The sequence below is a fragment of the Mustela nigripes genome, chromosome 8, assembly GCF_022355385.1.
Source record: "Mustela nigripes isolate SB6536 chromosome 8, MUSNIG.SB6536, whole genome shotgun sequence".
In the NCBI taxonomy this organism is placed as follows: domain Eukaryota; kingdom Metazoa; phylum Chordata; class Mammalia; order Carnivora; family Mustelidae; genus Mustela; species Mustela nigripes.
The window spans coordinates 44,176,191-44,199,924 of NC_081564.1; the positions used below are offsets into that span (position 1 = coordinate 44,176,191).

A 23,734-nucleotide genomic window follows, 5' to 3' on the forward strand; every position below is an offset into this window, starting at 1 on the left:
GGGTGCCTCTGAACAGCCAACAGCCTCTGTCATTCCCTCTGGCAAAAGCCCATAACTCTTGGTATGTTCATTCATTACAAAAACATGTTTTTTTGAGTATCTACTATGTGCCAGACCCTGGGCGAGGCTGAAGAATGTGGGTCCTGTATAACCTTGGATTTCACCAGATAACATCTCCCATGACCATGCTTATGGCATAAGACACTCATCAGCTGTCTGTTCTTGCCAGCAGAGCAGGGATTCCTTCCAAGGCTCCCCTCCCAGGAACAGTTCCGTTCCCACAGAGCCAGGAACTTGCATTTGTAGGGCAGCTACTTGATGTGCCAAACACTGCAAAGTTCTCTTCTCTTCAGAAAGGGGACACTTGCTGGTGTGCCCAGGCGACAGAGTCCCAGGATAAATGCCTCATCTTTCCAGAATGTTAATTTCACTCAAAGATTCGAGAGGAAGAGTTAATTAGTGTAAGGTAAGTAATTTAAGACATTTTTACATTACATCAGTTGTGGAGATGCTGTGGAGCAGAGTGTCAAATGAACACATTTTTCTTAATTTAATTCATAAATTTATTTTTTATTTATTTTTTATTAACATAGAATGTATTTTTTGTTTCAGGGGTACAGGTCTGTGATTAATCAGTCTTACACAATTCACAGCACTCCTTAGCACATTTAATTTAATTTAATTTAATTTACTATTTGAAGAGGTGATACAGGCATAAGACAAAATTTGAAAAATATAAAAAAGAGTTTAGAATGAAAATGTGGCCCTCTGTTCTCCAACCACTTGGTTTTACTCCCAGGAGGCAACCAGTATTCCTAGGTTCCTGGGAAGCCTCCCGGAAATAATCTATACATAGTACAGGTAAGTATCTATGTATAGGGTTGTTGTTTTGTTTAGTACACATGCTAGCACGAAATACACACTGCTCTGCAGCTAGCTTTTTTTTCAGATAACACTACATCTTGGAGACCTTTTCAGAACATGTTCATAAAGAATTATGTCATTATTTTAACAGCTGCACAGTATCTCATTTTATGGGTGGGCCGGAATTTGTTAACCAACCCTATGATGGTTATTTCCAATAGTTCCCAAGTATAAACAACACTGCAACAAATAGGAACCTGAATATTCTTCATCTGTGCATGTGTTAGTATGTCTGTAGGAAGAATTCCTAGAGTGGATTGTAGGGAATGCTGTAGGGTCCAGCTGGCCCCAGAAGAGCTTTCCCAGTCTACACTACATCAGAGTATCTTGTTTCCTCATCCCTTAGCCAATACACAATAGACAATAATGTGTTCTCAAACTTTCTGACCTTGGCCAATCTGATATCTAGAGACTTGTATTTCATTAGAATTCTTATTTGCTTTTCTTAAATCACGTTAAAGTTTGAGTATCTTTTTTTTTTTTAAGTAATGCCCACGGCCAGGAGTGCCTGGGTGGCTCAGTCATTAAGCGTCTGCCTTCGGCTCAGGTCACGATCCCAGAGTCCTGGGATCGAGTCCCACATGGGGCTCTCTGCTTGACCGGAAGCCTACTTCTCCCTCTCCCACACCCCCTTCTTGTGTTCCCTTTCTCTCTGTGTCTTTCTCTGTCAAATAAATAAACGAAATATTTTAAATAAATAAATAATCTCTATGCCTAATGTGGGACTCATGACCCTGAGATCAAGAGTCCCATATACCACCATCTGAGCCAACCAGGCAGCCCCTTCCCCCGTTTTGTTAATGTTTGAAATCCATTGGTGTTTCTTATTCTGGGAACGTTTTTTTGTTTTTTTTTTTCATACACTTTACCCATTTTTCTATTGGATTTTTGGCTTTTTTCTTATCAATACTTAGGATCTTTTTAAATATTTAGGAAAGGTAACTTTTGTCGCCGCCCGTGCAACAGATCGACCAGGAACGTGAGGGTAAGAGGATGAAGAAAAAGAACTCGAGAAGCCGAGAGATGGGGGCAGGAGGGGCACTGAGGAGGATATCCAACAGTGCTGATTTTATTCCACATCTTACAAGCATTTATAAGGCAGATCACAATAGAAGGAGTAATACATTAGTGTCTAGTCAGACAACCGCAAGTTCCTATAACAAGTCTTACATTAACTACAAACAAATCTCGTGATGCCAGGTAATCACGGCTAATGCCATTAGCTACAAAAAGTTACAATCAACCAGGGAGTGGATTATGGGAAGTATAGAATGACAAGGACCAACTAAGAATTCAGGACCCTGACCACATTTGTTCCCTTCCGTGGGGAGAACGCGTGGGAAGTCACGTAGGCGCATGCACGACACACAGCACAGACCCTTTCTCAGTGTTACTCAACTTTCCTGTCCTTAACCCCTTATCAAGGCGTCTGGACTTTAAAGGAGACACAAGTCAGGGCCTGGTTTGATCCACGACTCCAACCACGCCGTGGCCTCCAACAAACTTTTGTGATTTGAATTACAAATATTTCCCTTCAGTGTGTTTGTCTTTTGATTTAGTTTGGTCCTACCCCACCCCAACCCCCACTATAGAGTCATTTGTAAATTTTTTTGGCTTTTTTGTTTTTTTGGTAGCTGAATTTACCTTTGCTTTATTTATTTGACAGAGAAAGAGAGAGAGAGTGCACAAGCAGGGAGAGTGGCAGAAGGAGAAGCAGGCTCCCCGCTGAGCAGGAAGCCCAGTGTGGGACTTGATCCCAGGACCCTGAGAGCATGACCTGAGCCAAAGGCAGTCGCTTAACCAACTGAGCCACCCAGGTGCCCCTTTACCTTGGCTTTCATAGCTTCTGGGGTTTTCCTGTTCTTAGAGAGGCTTCTCCCCTACCTGAGGGGATTAAAAATTATTTTCTCATTGAGAAAATGCCTGCCTCCGAAGATGTTCTGAGGTCTGACTGTGCCAAGCACCGCTTCAGGTGTGGAAGTTAGGTGCCGAACTAAACAGACCGAAGCCGCAGGTTCCAAGTTTTTAGCGCTTTTCCTAAGAACTTTCATGGTTTCAGGTTTTTTTTGCAATTAAATCTTTCTTCTGTTGGGAATTGAATTTGGTATAAACTGTAAGGGATCCCTTTTTTTTTCCTTCCCCACTAGCAACCCAGTTGTCCCAACATCACTCACTAAATAATTTATCTTTTCTTTACTGATCTGTCAGTGTTATCATATGCCAGATTCCCATGGCTCATACATTTTTAAGCTGAAAAGAGGATTCAAAGAAACGTCCTGCTTCAGGCGTCCCCAGCAGACCCCTCAGGCGGTTAGGAGTCTTTAGGAACTCTCTCTTCTGCCTGTGGGAGCACTTGCTGGGAAATCTGAGTATCACCGATGTCTTTTCATCCTCCTTGATCTTCACTAAGAACCTCCAAGGTAGGTAGGGTATTTATATTTTCCAAGCAAGAAAATTAAGCCTAGAGAAATTAATAAGGTGCTTCAATAGCTTAAGCCCCTATTATTTTATCTGCCCCACACTTCCCTTCTGGGAATAGGCTGCCCTCACCCCCCACCCCCACCCTACCCCAATGCCATCCATCCACCTCCAGCAGCCAGTTAGTCTTTCTCTGTAAATTTGAAATGGAAACCTAGAGGGGCCAAAGTTATAAAGGTCACATTTCTTGTCCACGGAGAAAGGCAGAGGAACCTAATCTGTAGAGGGAGATGAGCCGAATAAGGCACTAAGGAAGGTTAGTGGGGAAGAAAGAGCGAGTCCCCGGACATTCCTGTCCATGGGTCTCTGTGTGGCTGGCTGGGTGTTAGCTGCTTCCCTGTTTTGGTGTTCCTCTAGACTTTTCTATATCTTTCTAACAAATTCTCCATAAGCTGCTTTAACACTTTGACAGGTTTCTCTTTTTTTTTTTTTTTTAAGATTTTATTTATTTTTTTTGCCGGGGTCCACAAGTAGGCAGAGAGGCGGGCGGGGGGTGAGGGTGGGGGAGCAGGCTCCCTGCTGAGCAGAGAGCCTGATGTGGGGCTCCATCCCAGGACCCTGGGATCACGACCTGAGGCGAAGGCAAAGGCTTTAAACCACTGAGCCACCCAGGCGCCCCTGACAGGTTTCTGTCACCTGCACTCAGGTGGAAATGGCTGAACAGGGTCTGATCCCGGAAGAGTTTGTTTCCCAAGTGTTCACTTGGGTGTATCATGAATAGGGACCAAAAGGCTGTTCAGACTTTGAATTGTGTCTCAAAGGGCAAACGCAGTGTGCGATGGTGGCCGGTGGCCAGCGTGGGGCCTCCAGTGGCCAGTGTCCTCAGCCCTGCACCCTGTAAGCCCAGCTATAACCACACTAAAGACCATGCCAGGACAAACTCAAAGCCTACTTCTCTTTCAATATGATACAGACAAATGAAGTTGTGATTTAGAAACATGAGACCTTGGCCTTTCCACGAGGCCACTGTGTGATGATGGAGGACAAGAACTCAGGCCAAAATTTAGCCCACATTTCTCCCTCTCACTTGTCCTCTTCTCCCTAGAGTATTCTTGATTCTTTCAGGAATTACAGTTGTGCCCCACCCCCACCCCCCCCTCCACTGGAAATCTGGAAGCCAGTTTCTCCTTAATGTCTCTTGCACTTGACCCTACTTTTCCATGCTCTCTGCCAACTCCAAGTTTTATTGCCTGTTGTAATAGAGTCCTCACATTATTGCCCCGATTCCTCTGCATGACACGAAATGTCCCTTCTCACATGTACTCTAGAGTCCAAGTCAAATATCACCTTCTCTGTGGGGCCTCTTTGACCTCTAGGATTGGGCAGTTCCCTGCTGACGCAGACCTGCACCCTAAGATATTACAGAAGGAACAATCTGGGGATCATCTGTGTGACCAGAGGCACATCACTGGGCTCAGCTTTTCTGAGCCTGTTTCTTTATCCATCAGATAGGCTGAATAGCAAGGCCGTGGTGAGAATTCAATAAACTAATATGTAGAAAGAATTCTTTCGGCGCTTGCACATAAAAGGGAACCCACCCCGTTCCCTTTGCTCTGGCTCCCCAATTTTCTCAGCAGGTTGTTAGCTCCTTGAGGTTAGGGACCTTGCCTTACTCTGAGGGCCTAGCAGAGAGCACGGCATAGAGCAGGAGCTCAGTCCATGCTGAACAGATAAGCATATACATGGAAAAATGAATAAAAAACCCTCTCTTCTTTAGGCTCTCTGTTCAACCCCAAATGCACATTCGCCAAATTAATACTCCGTTCGTTTGGTTCTTCACATGCATTACTTCTTGTTTAAAAATCATCTATGGCAGAGCACCTGGGTGGCTCAGTGGGTTAAAGCCTCTGCCTTTGGCTCAGGTCATGATCTCAAGGGCCTGCGATCAAGCCCCACATCGGGCTCTCTGCTCAGCAGGGAGCCTGCATCCCCCTCTCTCTCTGCCTCTCTGCCTACTTGTGATCTCTCTCTCTGTCAAATAAATAAAGAAAATCTTAAAAAAAATAATCTATGGCTCTCTCCTACCTATAGGTTCAAAATCCTTATCTTATCTTATTTATTTCTTTTTAAGATTTTACTTTTAAGTAATCTCTATACCCAATTGGGACTTGATCTCACAGTCCTGAAATTAAGAGTCGCAGGCTCTACCCACTGAGCCAGCCAGGCGCTCCTCAAATTCCTTATTTTACATTCCAGGTTTTCATGATCTGGCCCTTTATGCTGTTTTTCAATCTTATATCCCATTATTCACTGGTACAAATCTTTTAATGCAGCTGTTCTGGTGGATTTCCTCATTGCCCGTCACTTCCAAAAAGTCCTTTCCTTTCTTATCCTTCATTCATACTCAACCCCTTCCCCAAGAGGCATTTCCTTCAACCACCTCCTACCCAACAATGGCAGAGAAAGCTAGATGCCACCTAATATCCCCAAAGAAAGTGAAAAAACTCCCTAATAATTCCACCATTTGTTTGGGCAGATTTTATTCTAGAACTTATTTTCATGCTTTGAAAAATATTTTTTTATTTTTTATTTTTTTAAGATTTTAAAAAATTTATTTGACAAACAGAGATCACCAGTAGGCAGAGAGGAGACGAGGAAGCAGGCTCCCTGTCAAACAGAGAGCCCGATGCGGGACTTAATCCCAGGACCCCGCAATTACGACCCGAGCTGAAGCCAGAGGCCCCAACCCACCGAGCCACCCAGGAGCCCCTGAAAAATATTTTTAAAAATTGTTAGTTGAGGGGCATTTGGGTGGCTCAGTGGGTTAAGCCTCTGCCTTCGGCTCAGGTCATGATCCTGGGGTCCTGGGACAAGCCCCACATTGGGCTCCCTGCTGTGTGGGAAGCCTGCTTCTCCCTCTTCTGCTCTCCTCTCTCGCCTTGTCTCTCTCTGTCAAGTAAATAAATAAAATCTTAAAAAAAAAAAAATCGTTAGTTGAGGGACTCCTGGGTGGCTCAGTCAGTTAAGCGTCTGTCTTTGGCTGATCCCAGGGTCCTGGGACACAGTCCTGCTCAGCAGGGAGCCTGCTTCTCCCTCTACCTGCTGCTCCCCCTGCTTATGCCCTCTCTCTCACTCTCTCTGATAAATAAATAAAATCTTAAAAAACAAAAATAAAATAAAAATTTATAGTTGAAAAACAGTTCCTATAATGACCACATGCTTATTTATACTTAGATAAGCAAATAAAAATCACCATAATCCTGCTAGCCAGTGATTTAACTTCTGGTCACAATGCAGCCTTTAGATACATATTAGCATTTAAAACAACAATTCAATGTTTACAAAGTTGAGATACTATGATCTATCTGGTTTCTGTTCTGCTTTATTTGGTTAGCATTGTTTCAAAAAACATTTTTCATGTCATTAAGGAAGTTCGGTAAAGACACTTTTTTTCAAAAACAGAAGCACAATATCCCATTGTTTGCATAAACCATAATTTACTTAGTTTTTCCAACGTTCACATTTAGGGCTACTTTTTTCAAGTGTTCTTTATTTAAAATAGTGCTTCAAAGAACATTTTTATGCATACCTCTTTGACCTTGTTTCTCAATAGCTTCTTAGGATTATTACAATAATTATATTTCTGGGGCACCTGCCTGCCTTAGTTGGTGAGCTTTCAACTCTCCATCTCAGGGTCCTAAGTTCAAGCCCCACTTTGGTATGGAGGAGACTACTTAAAAAAAATAAGAAAACAAAAAACAACAACCATATTTTGGGAGTGCTTACCAAACATTCACTGTACTCTTTGTTTTTTAAAGATTTTAGGGGCACCTGGGTGACTCAGTCAGTTAAGCATCTGCCTTTCGCTCAGGTCATGATCTGGGAGTCCTGGGATGGAGCCTCATGTTGTTAGGCTCCCTGTTCCACAGGGATTCTGCTTCTCCCTCTCCCTCTAACCCTCCCTACTGCTTGTGCTCTCTCTCTCTCTCTCAAATAAATAAATAAAATCTTTTAAAAATAAATAAAGATTTCATTTATTTATTAGAGAGAAAGACAGCATGAATGGAGTGATGGGCAGAGGGAGAAGTCAACTCCCCTCTGAGCGGGGAGTGCTGGGCTCAATCCCAGGACCCTGGGATCATGATCTGAGCTGAAGGCAGATGCTTAACTGACTGAGCTACCTGGGGGAAACCCAGCATTTACTGTACTGTTAATGCACTGAATCCTCATAACAATGTTATAAAGTAGATATTATTCCCATTTCACAGATGACAGATAACTGAAGTACATCAGTTACAGGCTCTATATGCTCAAAGTCATGAGAGGGGGTCCAAAATTTAATCTAACTGGTATGACCCCAAAGCTCATGTTCTCAATCATGAACTTTTTTTTTTTTTTAAGATTTTATTTATTTATTTGACAGAGAGAGACACAATGAGAGAGGAGAGTGGGAGAGGGAGAAGCTGGCTTCCTGCTGAGCAGGGAGCCCAGTATGGGGCTCAATCCCAGGACCCTGGGATCATGACCCGAGCCAAAGGCGGACACTTAATGACTGAGCCATCCAGGTGCCCCAAACTTGTTTTGTTTTTTGTTTTGTTTTGTTTTTTAAAGATTTTATTTATTTATTTGACAGAGAGAGTGATCACAAGTAGGCAGAGAGAGGTAGGGGGAAGTAAGTAGGCCCCCCATGGAGAAGAAAGCCTGAAGCGGGGCTCCATCCAAGGGCCGCAAGATCATGATCTGAGCTGAAGGCAGAGGCTTAACCCACTGTGCCACCCAGGTGCCCTATCATGAACTTTTTAAAGCTCTTCATACACATTGCTGCCAGACTTTCCAGAAAGGTCGTTCCAGTCGACACCACCAGTAGGATGAGTGTCCATCACTCTTAATCATCCTTCTTTCCTTCTTTCTTTTTGAAAGATCTTACTAATTTATTTGAGAGACAGAGAGAGAGAGAGCACATGCAGGGGAGAGGAACAGAAGAGGAGAAGAGGAGGAGGGAGATAATCCCCAGCAGACTCCCAGCTGAGTGCAGAGTCCACAACGACATCATGACCTGAGCCGAAACCAAGAGCTAGACAATTATCTGATTAACTGACTGAGCCACCCAGGGGCCCCATTAATAGTCCCACCTACAAGTGATTGCCAGGCATTTCCATTTCACCTTCTGTGAGCTGTCTCTTCATATCATTTGCCCACTTAACAGTCAAGGTTACCACGGACCACCAGTCAGTCCCGCTGAACTTCCCAGTGGCAGGCAAAGGGGTATTGTTTCCCCCAGAATCTGGCCACATCCATTCCCACTCTGATGTGACCATGACCTGAACAAATGCAAACACTATAAAATAATGTGGGGGGACATAGAGTCCTGTAGGCCGGCATGTCTGTTCAGGGTTTAGAGGCACCTTCTTTGGAGGCCTGAGAGTGTGGGCCACATATCTGTTGCAGGGTAAGCCCCTATGATTACATGGGAAGTGCTTTCTTCTTTGTCCATGAGCTCTCTACGCAGGCATGCCAGTAAGATTAAAAAACAACAGCAACAACAGGTTAATTTCAAAGAAAATAAAACTAAGCGTTTGCTATGGTTTAAGCATAAAGGTAATACAGCAGAGAAAATTCGTTGCTTTTTCTTTACAATGCTAATACCATGAAAACTGCAGTGGGATGATGGGTGGCATTACAGGCGTGAACAATGCACTTCTGGAAGACTGAGGACACTTCATGGAAGCATCTGCAATGTATTTTCCTAACACAGTCTGACTCCAGGTTTCTACCATGTCCTCTGCCCACTTGCTCAACAGTGTGCTTTTCTGGGGTTCCTTGTATAATGACAACAGGCACTACTCACAACCACCCGCTATGTGCTGGGCACCTGGGAGATGTTTTACGCGTGATCTGGTTCTCATCTGCACAGTAACGGTGCAAGGTAGGTAGGACTCGCTTCAGCCTTGAGATGGAGAGGCTCAGGCCCAGGAGTCAGGGGTTAGTGAGAGAGTTGGGATCTACAAACTGAAGCCTGTGACCTTTGGCTATGCCCTTCTCATGGTGGGCTTGTGGGACAGGCTATTTCACCCTAGATGGCTGTCCTTTCTCCTTCCCCGTGGGCTGGGCTGTGTCCAATGGAGATTTCCAATGGATCAGAGGAATTTGAAGAGTAAAGGCATTTGCACTGTTGTCTTCAGAGGTCTGCTCTAAGAACACTGTGGAGACGAGGAAGGGTTTTACTGAAACATGTCTTCCCAGATTAACGAGGTATCTAAGTTCATTCTTGGCTCGAACTGTTGTCCTTAATAAATTGGTAACACAGGCTCACGTGACTGTTCACACAGCCCATGGATGTGCCCCATCACCTATGTCTCTCAGCTTCTCACACCAGTTATTAAGAGCCTGGAGGCCTTACGTCAGTCATCCTAGGCAGGGACTGTCATAAAATTCTCTTTCCTCCACTGAATGTGAGGGGACTGGAGGCAAAATGTTCCTGTGTGGACCTAGGTGTAGGGCTGCAGGTACCAGCCATGGAGGGAAGGGCAGGACCTCAGGCAGGATGAGGAGACTTGGAGACAATCTGAGGCAATTGCACTATGGCAGCCGGGTGGCAGGAATGTACCTCCCCAGGGCGTCTCCCGTGCAGGAAGAGGAGGGTGTCTTTGGTGGGTGGTGCAGAGGGGCGAAGGCTGAGATAGCCTCCGGTCTAGGAGGTCTGCTGGGGTTTAGCCGAACCCTGTGCATACAGCGCTTTCTTTTAAATACTTGGTTTATTTTTGGTGACAATATGGATGCAGCTTTCTCTGCCATTCACTTTCGGTCTCCAGGAAAAGGTCACATCCTGTTCTCTTTGGTACTCACAGAACCTAGCCCAGAATGGAGCAGGGATTGGCGCTTTTAGGAAATACTGCGATGAGGACTATGAGGAAGTCCCACTTCGTGAGCTATGCAGTGTGGCTCTGTGGTCCTCACTGACTTCAATATCCTGGAGCTTCCCAGTAAGTCTCACTGAGGTCTTGCATCTGGTCTCAGATGGTCTGGAGAAATTAAAGAAGGAAATTAAGGTACCTGCGCCAAATTGTAAAGGGAAAACAATGACACCCCTCCTCTCCCTGGCCGAGAGGAATGATCAGAAGTCCCCACGAGGGGGGCGCCTGAGTGGTTCAGTGGGTTAAGCTGCTGCCTTCGGCTCAGGTCATGATCTCAGGGTCCTGGGATCAAGTCCCCCATCGGGCTCTCTGCTCAGCAGGGAGCCTGCTTCCCTCTCTCTCTCTCTGCCTGCCTCTCCATCTACTTGTGATTTCTCTCTGTCAAATAAAATAAATAAAATCTAAAAAAAAAGAAGAAGAAGAAGAAGAAGAAGAAGAAGAAGTCCCCACGAGGAAGGTGAATTTCAGGGGGGAAGAGCTGGGGTGTTGAGGCCCACCTCTTGGGCATTCTCTATTTCAGGTCTTGGCGATCTAACTTTCATCCAATGAAGGCAAGCAACAGGTTTCTCCCAGGCACTCTGCCTGTGCTTTAGAACTACTGGCCTGGTGTGAGTTCTGGCTGTGCTTTTATGGAACGTGCAGTAAAATAATCTGATCTGAACCGAAGCCGGCATCTGAAGTTTCTCATCTCTCTTCCTGGCAGGACTGGTGCAAACTACAAAAACCTGGAGCCTAAAATATCCCAGCCTTTGTTGTGTGCACCTTCTACATTTTGCATTTTTCTAATAATAGCTACCTGCTTGAAACCCTCTGCTAGTTACATAAATTATATTTTCACTGATCCTCACAATGCTGCAAGGGAAAATATCACAAAACTGATATTTACAGGTGAAGCAACTAAGGCAAGAAGTTTTGTCATTTTCCCCAGCTGAAGCCCCCAAAGATCACGATCTGTAAGCACCTAAGTGGGCCGCAGAACCACAGTGTCAGATGGCTTTTGTTAGGAGTGACATCCACCGTCATCTCTAAGCTCATTTTCAGACAAGATGTTCTGCAGAATTACTTTTTTTTTTTAATTTTATTTATTTACTTGACAGAGAGAGATCACAAGTAGGCAGAGAGGCAGGCAGAGAGAGAGGAGGAAGCAGGCTCCCTGCCTCACAGAGAGCCCGATGCGGGGCTCGATCCCAGGACCCTGAGATCATGACCTGAGCCGAAGGCAGAGGCTTTAACCCACTGAGCCACCCAGGTGCCCCCAGAATTACTTTTTTTTAAAGGGTCAGTGATTACCTGTAGCTTCTTTTCTTTTTCTTTTTTTTTAACTGGCTCCCATATGTGTCAATCAAAACAGCTGATGCAGGCAAAAAAAATTTTATGGGTACTGGAAAGGGGCAATATTCAAGTAAATTGGGGGGGGAGACTCCCCCAAAACACAAAAACCTCTGCAAGGCCAAGAATTACATTTCAGATTCTTTCTAGGCCTGAAATCATGAGGAATTTGCATGGATTTCCTTCTTTCCTTCCTTTCTTCCTTCCTTAGCACCCAGGTCAGTAGAAATTCTGGCTCCTAGCTGAGTCCTCCTCGACAAATCTCACCTCAAATAAAAGTCCTTTTTCAGATTTTGATAACATTTCACAGTTCCAGTTTGATTGCTCATTTGATCACTTAATCAGGCTCTGCCTCGCATTTTTATTGAAATATGTCCTCGGTTTTGGCTTTGCTTTCCACTATTTTCACTATAGAGGGCACAGGGCAAAGAGCCACACTTTTTTTTTTCCTTTTGTAGCAAAATGGTGCTATGTACATAGAAATTCCACAGTAATATTTATTTATTTGTTTGTTTTTTAAAGATTTTATTTATTTATTTGTCAGAGACAGAGGGAGAGAGAACGAGCGAGCACAGGCAGACAGAGAGGCAGGCAGAAGCAGAGGGAGAAGCAGGCTCCCTGCCCAGCAAGGAGCCCAATGTGGGACTCGATCCCAGGACGCTGAGATCATGACCTGAGCTGAAGGCAGCCGCTTAACCAACTGAGCCACCCCGGCATCCCCCTCAGTAATATTTAATTAGTGATTCCATATCTTGAAAATAAGTGAATTTGGAATAATTCAGGGAGTAGGTAGATTGGGCTGATATAAATAACAACTGATATTTTTAAAGGTACTTTAAGGTTTTCTAAAATGCTTCTCAAGCAGTCTTACTTGTACCTCAGAATAACCTGTAGAGGAAATTGGCTTGGAGAGGCTAAGAGACTTGCTCTTGAAACTCAGATCCCTTTCCTTCTAAGTTTGTACTATTTCTGAGATGAGTGGACTCTTAAGTACAAATATGAGATTAACTCTGGAGTTGGACCGCCGGTAAAACGTCCTCACCAGCAGAGGGCGCAGACCACGCATGGGTCTTAGAATATAACAGGTTTGTGTACTGGCCCAGTTAAGAGCTAGATGTCCTTGGGGAAATTATTACATTTTTCTGAGACTCCTCTGTAAAATATTGATCATAACACACCACCACCCCTCCTTGCAGAGTACAAAGGTTTGGAAATAGAAGTATTCTGTGGCTGGCACACAGTAGGTGAATAATAAACCATATCTCTCATGGTCCCTATAAGAAAATCCATCACAGGAACAGTGCGGAGGTTAAATAAGATATTGATTCTTGTTTGATGCTTTAATAAATATTTGAAATTAGTCCGCATGTTTGCCACTTAAAATAAACAAAGAGTTATATCAGAGGGACAAAAAAATGAAGATTGATGAAAAAAGCTGACATGCTGGTAAGAGTGTTGCAGCAAATTACAACAACCTTTCTGGATGGGAAGCCTTAAAAACATGACACTGAATTTGCTCCAGTATCTGTTTAATTAAGAAAATACCGGATGGTAACAAGATTTAGAAAAACCAAGGAAGTCATCACCACTCTCTTTATAACAGCAAAACTGGAAACAACCTAAATGTTCAATAAAGGGTACAGGTTTAATAATTATAATCTCTCCATCAAATTGAACACTATGCAGCCATTAAAATGAATCCATAAAGAATATTCTAAATGAAAAGATGATCGCAACACAGCAAGCAAAAATCACAATCAGGAACAGTGTGCTTTAGTCTGTTTAAAAGTACGGGACAGACATAAAAAGTTCAACAGTTATCTGCACAGCAGATGAGATTGTTAGTGATGCTTTCTTACTAAAATTTCTCTTTACTTATATTATTCTCTAAATGTTGTGCAATTAACATTTATCATTTTTGTAAGAAAAAAAGAGTTCCTTAACATGAACAAAGAGCTGGTGTCTTTCATTTAACACCCCCTTCAGGCACAACCAGGCCAGTGGTCATGCAAATTAAGTTAATTGTAATAAAGCCACTTGGAAGTTTCGAGGTAGTTGGTTAAACAAAATCATTAAACTCCTAATGAAATTTCACAGAGCTGGTCACCAAGCTTCGACTTAGCTGCTGTAAGGCTGCTATAAATAGATCCCATTCTCTACTTTTTCAAAAGGCCTAAAAATGGCATAAAATATGAACAATTGTTCATGCAAAGAGCCATGTGCCATGTTTGTCCGAAGTAAATGTAACCTGAAACTCACCCATATCTCGTACACTCCAGGCTCAGTGCACATCTCTGGTGTATTTGCTCCACATTACTCAATTTACTTTCCTGAACCTGAAGTGGAGTGGAATTTCAATGTAGAGTTACCCATTAGTTCCAGAGCTAAATTTAAACCTTTAATTAAATTAATCCCCTGATGGTAAACACATTGCTTCTCCCTCAGAAAAGTGTAGAGAGGTGTCTTAGATGGCGCTGAGCTTAATCAAGTGTGACAATTGTCCCTTACTACATTTAGTATGTCACCCAAACCGCACAGGGAAACTGGTACACGTTTCTCAGGTCGGTCCTGGTGCCCCCAAGCCCCCCACCCTCCTCAGCCAACACAGGCATTTGGTGGGGCTGGAGCTCCGAGGTACAGCATGCCAACTGCTCCCGAACGATCTTCCAATCCTTGGGCAGGGACCCGTCTTAAGAGAAGATAGGGTAAGTGCCAAACGGATGTTTATGAAATAAATGACAGAAAGTAATCATACTGTTCCCAGTTTATATGGGATAAACCGAGATCATAATCCACAAATTGTGCAAGGTGACAAGGGGGAAAGGGTATGAGGCCATCATGGCTTTTCTCGGTCTTCATAGAGTAAAAGTTGACGTTGGCCTTTGCTAAGAGAGAGATGAAAAGTGACGGCACCATCAGACGGGGATGTGTAAATCAGTCTGCCCACACAGAGGACGTTCAAGCACGCCTGGGCTCTTACTCACGGAGGGGCGTGCATTTATCTCAAGGGGCTGCGCCCTCGGCCTGCGAATGAATGAGACACAACTGTTAAGGGTTAAGCGGCAGCTTTGAGGTGGGACTATTCACAGACAGGGTTGTGGACCTGCCCGTGTTAACTATTAACCAGGACCTATTTCTCAGGGCCCAACGGCGGCGCGGGGTCCAGTTGAGGAGCTCGTGGGCCAGATCTCAGCGTTCTTCCAAGTAACTATCCTGCAGACCCACAACTCTCCCGGGGCCACATCCTTAAGCCGCGCGACTCCGGGGTTCTGCTGGCACCCCCAATTCCCAGTGCGGGCGCGGCGGCGAAACGTGCTCGCCTTCCTTAGCTGGCTCCCGCGCGCCCTGGGAGCCACCAGCTCCCCGCAGGAAGCTCGGGCTACCTGGACCGCCAGCAAGATTCGCCCGCCCCGCCACTCGCTCGGCTTTCCCTTCCTCCTCCTCTTCCTCCTCCTCCGGCCCCGCGGCTCCCGCCGCCTGCCTCGGCGGCCGCCGCCTGCGGCTTTGTTTTCCTCCCAGGTTTCATTCCCCACACGTGATACTGTGTTATTGCAAAGAGCGCTTCGGAGCGCGAGCGCAGGGCGCGCGCACCTATAAATACGGGCTCCCGGGCCGAGCGGCTGGAGTCCGCAGGGGCGGGCAGGGCCCGGGACCCGGCTATTTGCGGCGGGTCGGCCAGCCGGCCAGCCAGCGAGCAAGCGAGCGAGCGAGCAAGCGAGCAAGCGAGCCAGCGAGCCGCGCGCGTGGGCCGGGGCGGCGGCGTCCCCGGCCGCAGCACCGAGGGGCGAGCATGGCCCGCCCGCGGGGGGGCCGGGCCGCCGCGCACGCCGCCCGCGCCCCGCGCCCTGCCCAGCCCGGGTCACCGGCGCTCGCGCTCGCCGCTTAGCACTCCGGCGCCTCTCGCTTCTCCCGGCAGCGCGGAAATATCGCCGCAGACGGACACAATGGCGGCGACTGCCGCCACCGCCGGCACGGCCGCCTGCAGCAGCAGCAACAGCAACAGCAGCAGCCGCAGCAGCAGCGCCGGCACCGACGCCGCGGGCACCAGCGGATTGCAGCAGCCGCCGCCGCAGCCCCAGCCCGCGGCCGCCGCGCCGGCCCAGCCGCCGCCGCCCGAGCCCCCCAGGAAGCCGCGCATGGACCCGCGGCGCCGCCAGGCTGCCCTCTCCTTCCTCACCAACATCTCGCTGGACGGCCGGCCGCCGTTGCAGGACGAGGGGTGGGGCGGCGGCGAGGAGAGCGGCGCGGCCAAGCCGGGCGCCGGCAGCGCCTGCGGCGCGAGGACTCGGCTCAGCCTGATCGCTGCCGCCGAGCGGGGCGGCTGCAACGCGCTCGCCGCGGCGGGCACGGCGGCGGCGGCTGCAGCCGGATGGGGCCCCTGCCTCCCGCAGCCCTCGCCGCTGCTACCCCTGGTCCCCGGCGGCCACGTTGCGGGGCCCGGCCCCGGGACGACCCGGGGCTTCGTGAGCCCCCTGGGCGCGGGCCGGGCGTCGGGGGAGCAGTTACAGCCGCCCCGGCCAGCGCCTCTCGCCTACTGCGCTCCGCCGCAGCTGCCCGACGGGCCCGGGAACGCCGGGCAGGAGGAGTTGGAGGAGGACGATGCCTTTTTCAGCGTGCAGGTGCCGGCGGCCGCCTTTTTAGGCTCCGGGACCCCCGGGAGTGGGAGCGGCAGTCGGGGTCGCCTCAACTCGTTCACTCAGGGAATCCTGCCCATCGCCTTCTCCAGGCAGACTTCGCAGAACTACTGCTCTCTGGAACAGCCGGGCCAGGGGGCCTTGGAACAGTTGCAGAGGTCCCGGTGAGTAGGCAGGACGCGACGCGCGCCTAACCCCAGGTTCCTCCCGGCAGGCGCCTGTCCGCGGGACACGGGTCGCGCCCACCTTCCCGCGCCCTGCGGGATCCCTGGGCTTCTGGCCCAAATTCCAAACCACGAGGGCACGCGAAAGAGGAACTGTGTGTTCACAGGTGTGTGCTTGAGCCCGCCTTTCTCAGAGCAGAAGCATCACGCTTCACGCTGAGTCCGGACTTGGGAGTTGCAGGAGCCCATTAAAAAGCCGCCCCCAAACCTCCCATTGCAAGGGGAGATCATGAACTTCTAGAAATCCTTTCCAGGTCCAGAGGCGCGCTCTCCCCACGCCAGGCAAGACCTGGCGGGGCGCAAAGTCCAGCGGTGGGTCCGTCCGGCCCGCGGAGTGGCGCGTGTGAGCCTGAGCTTCTGGAAGACGCGGGGTGAATCCCTCCTGAGGGGAGTTACTGCCTATCCTCAGAGGGTCCCTCGTCCCAGGAAAACTTGGCGTTTTCCTTTTGCTTTCCTAAGAAATGGAAAATTCTTATATTTCCTTGCACCGGGCTTTGGAGTTTGGGCAGAGGGAGGAAATAGGGCTTGAGGATTTTTTTTTCTACCATTCCAAGATGAATTCGTTAGAATTAGTTACAAGCTTGTATTTGCCAGCTTCAGTCCTCTGCAGGTTTTATGCATCTTAGCAAAAATCTGAAATGTTGGACATATGCTCATTTTGGCGGACATAGCTAGAGTTCGTCAACATATGTTCACAGGACAGTTGGGAATTAGCTCTGTGTCAGAAGCCGGACCAGAGTTTGGAAAAGAACCTGTGTGGGGAGTAGGGGAGAAATACAGGCCTGTTTCCTGGGAGGGAGTGTCCTCCCTTGTTTGCTAATAAGGCCTCCTAACCTCTGGGGTCTCCATTTCCCCTTCTGAAATGAAAACATTTCGCAGACCTCAAGATGAGAAAGAATATTTTCTGTTATAGCCGCTCTCCTGTACTGCTCTTCTGAAATCTCAGACATTTTTTTCTGCCCCAAGTAAGAAGGTGGTCCTGTTGGAAAACTTCACTTCCTCCCCCAACGGGCAGATGGGGAAAAACAAGCCAGTCTCCTCCAGAAATTTGCTCTGAGTCTCCTTCCCCAAAGGGTGAAATCATGAGCCTGCCTGGTGTGTAGCCTCACGGTGTGATTGCACATGGGCTGCGGGGAGGGGTGTGGAACAGGGAGGTAGCCTCGTGATTGCACAGATGAATGAGAGATGCTGAGCACAGGTGACTGGCCCTGGCATTTCTGGTCCGAGCATGCATCTATCCGTTAGCGGGCAAGTGCACAGGAGGGGAATCCCTTCCTTTCTGGGCGACTGTTGCGTGCTCAGCAGTTTCTGGGCAGCTCGCTGTTACCACTGGCTCATAGTGACTCTATAGTTTGAGTGTTAGCCCAGCCAGGCCAGAGGGTCATGACAGGAGTTGTAATAAACATACATGTTATTCTAAGCCAGTGTGCTGGGCTGGTCTGTGTCTCATGGTGGACAGATGTGTTCCTGTGCAAAAAGCAGCTGGAGATCAGATTACCTCACACTTTGTCTCCAAGAATCTCATTGCAGGAGATATGAAAGATCTTCTGTGTTACTGTTTCTTTTAAGATTTTATTTTTAAGTTTTCTCTACACCCAGCATGGGGCTGGAACTTAGAACCCTGAGATCAAGAGTTACATGGTCCACCGACTGAGCCAGCCAGTCGCCCCTGTGTTATTTCTGATCCAAAGAGTAGCCAGAATTGGATCTCCAGTTTTATAAATATGAACTCCTTGTATGTTTTATGGAGTTCCCCCCAACCCCCCAGCACACACGTTAGGATGAGTCAGTCAATTGAAGATGCTTCCTGACAGTCAAATTCGTCTTACTACTTAGGAATTATCCCTATCTGGCAACTTGATAGAGGCTTTTTTTTTTTTTCTTCTTATTACAGCTGTCAACAGAAACAGCATGAGATTTAGCTTACAGAGAAGAGGTGAATGGGTAAAATAGGGATTTAAGAAAGGCCTTGAAGAGCCTAGCTTGTCTACAGCTGTTGGAGTGGTCATGAACTTGAAATATTCTAGGACGCTTTGTTTCTGACACCATGCTGCGTTTGGGAATTTTGTCAGAAGCGTGCTGCCTTTATGACCACTAACAAGTACTTTGACCTGCCTAGACGGTGTGAGGTAGAGTACAAGCTCATCTGAATAGGGCCCATGGCCAATTTTCAGGAATCCCAGGTGTGCCTCCCTTTAAGAAACCGCCGGGCCAGTATGGTTCTGTATACTACTTCATGGTTGTTCTCTTGGGATGTCCTTTTTAAATCAAATTATACCTTCCATGCATATATCTCTTACTATTTAAGGAATTCCTTAGAACCTTGCTGTTCAAAAGGGTGGGCTTTGGGAACCTGAGCTTCACCAGAGTTCTTAGAAATGCACACTCTTTGGTCCTACTCCAGATTACTTGAGTGCCGATCGGCTTTTTTTTTTTTTTTTTTTAAAGAGACTTTATTTATTTGACAGATCATAAGTAGGCAGGGGGGGGGGAGCAGGCTCCCTGCTGAGCAGAGAGCCAGATGCGAGGCTCAATCCCAGGACCCTGGGATCACAACCCGAGCTGAAAGGAAGAAGCTTTAACCCCCTGAGCCACCCAGGCACCCCGCAAATCGGCATTTTTAACAAGAACCCCAGATGATTCATATACAAATGAAAGCTTGGAAGGCATTGCCATCGTTAATCTGAAATCTGCCTTTTATGATGAACTTGAGATCTCCTAGATTGGGTTTGTTAAGAATACATAAAATCAGAATTTCTCAATCTGAAACCGTGAAATGTCCTGTGTTATTTCCGTCTGCCCACTGGTAAAATCACAGTCACTGCTCTGACTTCTAGACCTTGAAATAAGTCAGTTTCTGGGCCCAGGCACCATTTCTGCGCCCTGGGCTGGACATTTGACCTACATCTCGTTGAATCTGCATAGGCACATCTGTGTGTAGGTGGTTTCCCAGAGCCAGTGCTGCCAAGATGGGAACCCAGACCTGGGACATCCGAGGCTGCCATCTTTTCCTCTGCCACTCAGCTGTGTGGTTATGCCTTGCATGTGGTAGGCCCTAGAACAATTTTGGAGCTGTGGGCTGGAAATGTTTGTCTGGGATACAGCAGGCCAGTCCTACTGGTGTGATTCTCTACTCTTTAGTCACCCCCCTCCCCCATTTAACCTTTGTTTGGACCCCTGCTGCTTCTGCTACTGTCTCCTTTGGAGCGTCTGGGGAACCCAGTCCTGTGGGCCTGGGCGACTTCCCAGCCTGATGGACAAAGCTCCAGTCCTGGGAAGCCAGCGTGCTGGGGTTCGCTCTCTGGCTAGGTGTCAGAGGTGGGAAGCCAACAAGATGCCTTCTAGCTTGACACCCTGTTGTGTGCTTGCTTGGGTGGTGCCGGCTGCCTGGGGAAGGTGTTAATAGGTGAAAGGGAGTGTAAATTTATAAGGTGTGTTTTAAGGCTTCTTTTCACTTTAGACATCTCCTCTCCGGCTACAGCCACCAGCAATCCTGGCTGCTCCACTTCCTTGAGCTTCTGAATGGCAGACAGATGCCCAGAAGCACAAGAGTCGAGCCCAGCTGAACCAGTGTGAGCCATCAGGCCTGCTTGAGGACCCTGCATGGTGACCAGGGAATTAATTTAAAAATACACAAGGGCATTCCTTCTTAGAGCACCTGCATTAGCATTGTGCCTTGTGGATGGAGAGTTCATTCGTACATGGAAAGAGAGCCGCCGTGCAAAAGAACTCCCAAGTCTTGGGTTCAAATCTTGAAGCCACTGTGAGACCCTGGGCAAGTTAATCAGCCTTTTTGGGTCTGAATTCCCCTAGAGAGCCGGAGGTGGGGGCTGTGTCTTGGGCCCTTTCAAGTGTGAACTGGGCTTACATCACTAAGGGCTGAGGGCTGCCTCTGAGGAGGCATACCCCCCCCCACCGCCTTATATCCGGGCTTCTCAAATGTAAATGTAAATGTATTTAGAATCCCCTGGGACCTTGGGGGAAAAAGTGGGAAAATTCTGATCCTGCAGGTCCAGGAGAGCCTGGATTCTGCATTTCCAACAGCTTCCTGCAAATGCAAATGGACAGCCTTTTGAGGAGGAAGCCTTGACTGGCTGCTAGGATTGTTCCAATTAGTAAGAGCGAGGAAACCAGGTCTCCTCTCGCACTTGTGAAATAATGTGCTCAAGGTCACTCTGCCGGCTCGGGCAGGGCTCAGGCTGCTTGAGCTGACCACCTCTCCCTCTGCCTTGCCCCTCTTCGGTTGAATGTCAAGGTGCTGTATCCACAGTCCCTGCCTTCACTGAAAAGAAAACGTGGTGACCAGGAGGTCTACAGCCAGAGTAAGAGAGGGGACATGGATGTTTTCTCTCAGCTTGTCACCTCCTTGTTTTGGGACCTGAGGCAAGTCGCCACCCCGTGTTCCTGTTGTAAGCCACCTGACCCATCTGGGTTTTAGAAATCCAGACAGGACTTTGATCTCCTCCAGCAATCAGCAAACCCGGGTTATTGTTGAACCATCTTTCCAGCAGCATGAATGACGGAGACCAAAGGTGCAGTCCCAGGCAGGCTCGGCCCTGGTCAGGACGCTTACCCAAGACTCAGCAGAGGCCGTGCCTTGCCAGGGACTGAGGTCAGTGGCCCAAGGTTCACCCGCTGCCCTCCCCTTTGCACTCAACAAGCCTGTAATGTTGTGGGCGAACTCAGAAAGGGAAATAAATCGGAAGCCTGCTCACCGCTGGCAAGGGCCCAGAAAGGGCAGCTAGTTCAAGTCTGATCTTTTGCCCTTTGGAAAGTGGGTGGGGGATCCGCAGCATGGCTCTGTACCCTGTCCCCACAGCGGGCCTGAGGAGCTCCGCCTGCATGGACTTTTTCCCAATGGAAGGAGAGCTGTTTGGTGGCGCGGGGGAGGGACTTGGTACTAGGTAGCCTTTCAAGCAGATTGGGAAGGAAAACGGGGTGAGGCCCGGTGAGGTGTCATGGTGTGAATCAGGAATGCCAGTCAGCACTTGGCAGCTCTGGATTCTGGGCCAGCCCCTGCCAGGCCTGCTCACTCTGGACAGGTCATTTTCTACCTTTATGGACTTAAAGGGCTGGGATAGGTGAGCTGCCAACTCTTCCTGGCATGGGGCTCTGAGCGGCTCAGTCATGGGCCTGCTGCTGAGGACGGGGCGTGTTTAGCTCAGGTCCGGTGGATCACCTAGCCTTAGAGTAGGATGTGGAAGTGGCACTGAGTTGGTCCCCTGTGGCTCCAGTTGGCGGGACGTGTTCTGATGAATGAAGGACTGAGTGGGTTTCCCCTGGTTTCGGAGAGAACTTTCCAAACACCCTCAGCTGTGCTCCTTCTGGCAGTGAAGGTGTGATAACTGGACTGGCCACTTTCAGAGGCCTTCCATGCTGGAAGCCAGCCACTGCCTCGTGAGTTGGTCAGTCCCCAACCAATACCACCCCATTGAGAAAGAGGTCTGTGCTGACCTTCTCTCTTGCTCAGGGGCCTTCAGGTTGGCAAAGCTCTTTGTAGACCTTGATTCCAGCCCCCTAACAACATGGAGGGGCAGGAATCCAAGGCCACAGAGTGAGCAGAGGGTGACTTGAGGTACTTTGAGGTAGAGGAAATTCTGGGTTGGGGACTTACCGTCTTGTGTCATTTATTCAACAAACGTTGAATATTGACTCTCATTGGTGAGGTGCCTGTGGGCTAGTCATGGGAGGTAGGGACATAAAGGGAGGTCCCTGTCTGTTGGGAGATATAAATAGCAAATGGACCAGTCTTTCCAGTGATAAGTGCTCGGTTAGAGGTGCACGTGTTGTTTTGGGCCCCCATCAAGGTGGGAACACTATGACCTCCCCTGTGGGACCTGGCTCAGTGCCTTGACACAGTATTTGTATTTACCAAATATGTGCCAAGCATTATTTGAAGCTCTTAATGAAGATTAAGCAAGTTTATACTTACAAATGCCCTGAGACAACACTACTGCATCACCCTCTTTCTGAAGCAGAGGGTCCCAGAGCCTTTACGGGGGCTGGGTTCAAATGCAGGGACTCAGTCGAAGGACTCCTGGGTGGCTCAGGCCCGACTGGCCTCCTGAGCTCGTCTCAGCCACATCTGGCTGCCGCTGGCTTCCCATTGCTGTATCTGTGCTTCTGCTGGTCTACTGCATGGGGCCAGGAAAAAGCGGGACCCAGCCTGAGCCGGGCCCTGCCGTCACCCACTGTGGCCCAGCCCTTCCACTGCCATTGTGGTGAGGCCGTCATCCATGAAATGGGAACAGTACTGCCTCCCTCCTGGGTGTGTTTTCTGTTTGGACCTGCTGTGTCTTCTCCCTTTGTATCCCTTTCCCCCGACTCGGGGGGTCGGCCAACTGCTGCCCACGGGCTGTTTTTCATAACATCTGGGAAACCGCCACACCCGATTTTTCTTTTCTTTCTTTCTTTTTTTTTTTTTTTTAAGATTTTATTTATTTATTTGACAGATCACAAGTAGTCAGAGAGGGGGAAGTAGGCTCCCCACTGAACTGAGAGCCCTATGGGGGGCTCCATCCCAGGACCCTGGGACCATGACCTCAGTGGAAAGCAGAGGCCCAACCCACTGAGCCACCCAGGCGTCCCCACCTGTTTGTTTCTGTATTGTCTTTGGCTGCCCTGGGCTGTAGGAACCCCAGTGAGCAGCTGTGGCAGAGAGCATGGTCCCAAAGCCTAAGCTAGTTCTTCTCTGGCTCCTTACAGGAGACATGTGCGACCCCCCCCTGCCCCAGCCCAGCCCTCCGAAACCTGGAGGTGTGCACTGGTGTCGCCCTGTCCTGTTCCCGCACCCCTCCCCCCAACTCTCCTTGCCTCCTGGGGGCTCCTGGCTTTTGTTTGGGCCTGCCCACTCCTTCTCCCCCTGGCTGGTAGAAGGAACTTTCTGAAACCCACATCTGACCTTGTCCCACTTTAAATTCCTTGTATTTCACGTGTGGCCACCTTGTGGCAACCACTGCAAACCGCCGGCCCCCCCAACCGTGTCCTCCCCCTCCCCCACCTGTCATGTCCAGGCCTGTGGATTTTCCACTGAGCGCTGAGGGCTGTGGCACTCAACAGGCTTCCCTAGGGGAAGGTCCCTACTCCCCTCCCACCAGATGCTCCTTCCTTTCTGACCTATCACCCCACAGAGCCCTCACGTTTGGCACTGAGCACCCTCTCGGGGCCTTGACTTTCTTCTTTCCCAGTGCGTATGGGCCCTGACCCCTCCCTGGTTGTTGGCCCTTTGCGGGCTGGTTGGTGATGATCTGGGGCCGGTTCTCAGCAGAGTGGAGCAGCTCCCTCTACAGAG

At 48.6% G+C, this 23,734-nt stretch overlaps 1 protein-coding gene across 3 annotated transcripts in view; it reads left to right on the top strand.

Annotated features, from left to right (window-relative positions):
* Positions 1-353: 353 nt before the first annotated feature.
* CABLES1 (Cdk5 and Abl enzyme substrate 1) overlaps positions 354-23,734 on the top strand; it is a 124,482-nt gene continuing 101,101 nt past the window's right edge. For 2 of the 3 annotated variants that reach the window (XM_059409346.1, XM_059409347.1), the window contains exon 1: positions 15,408-16,383. In XM_059409346.1, coding sequence (XP_059265329.1) covers positions 15,530-16,383 — 854 coding nt within the window. In that variant the 5' untranslated portion in view covers positions 15,408-15,529. Of the gene's footprint in view, positions 467-15,407; positions 16,384-23,734 lie in introns of those variants that run through there. The other variant, XM_059409349.1, reaches the window with a different exon arrangement.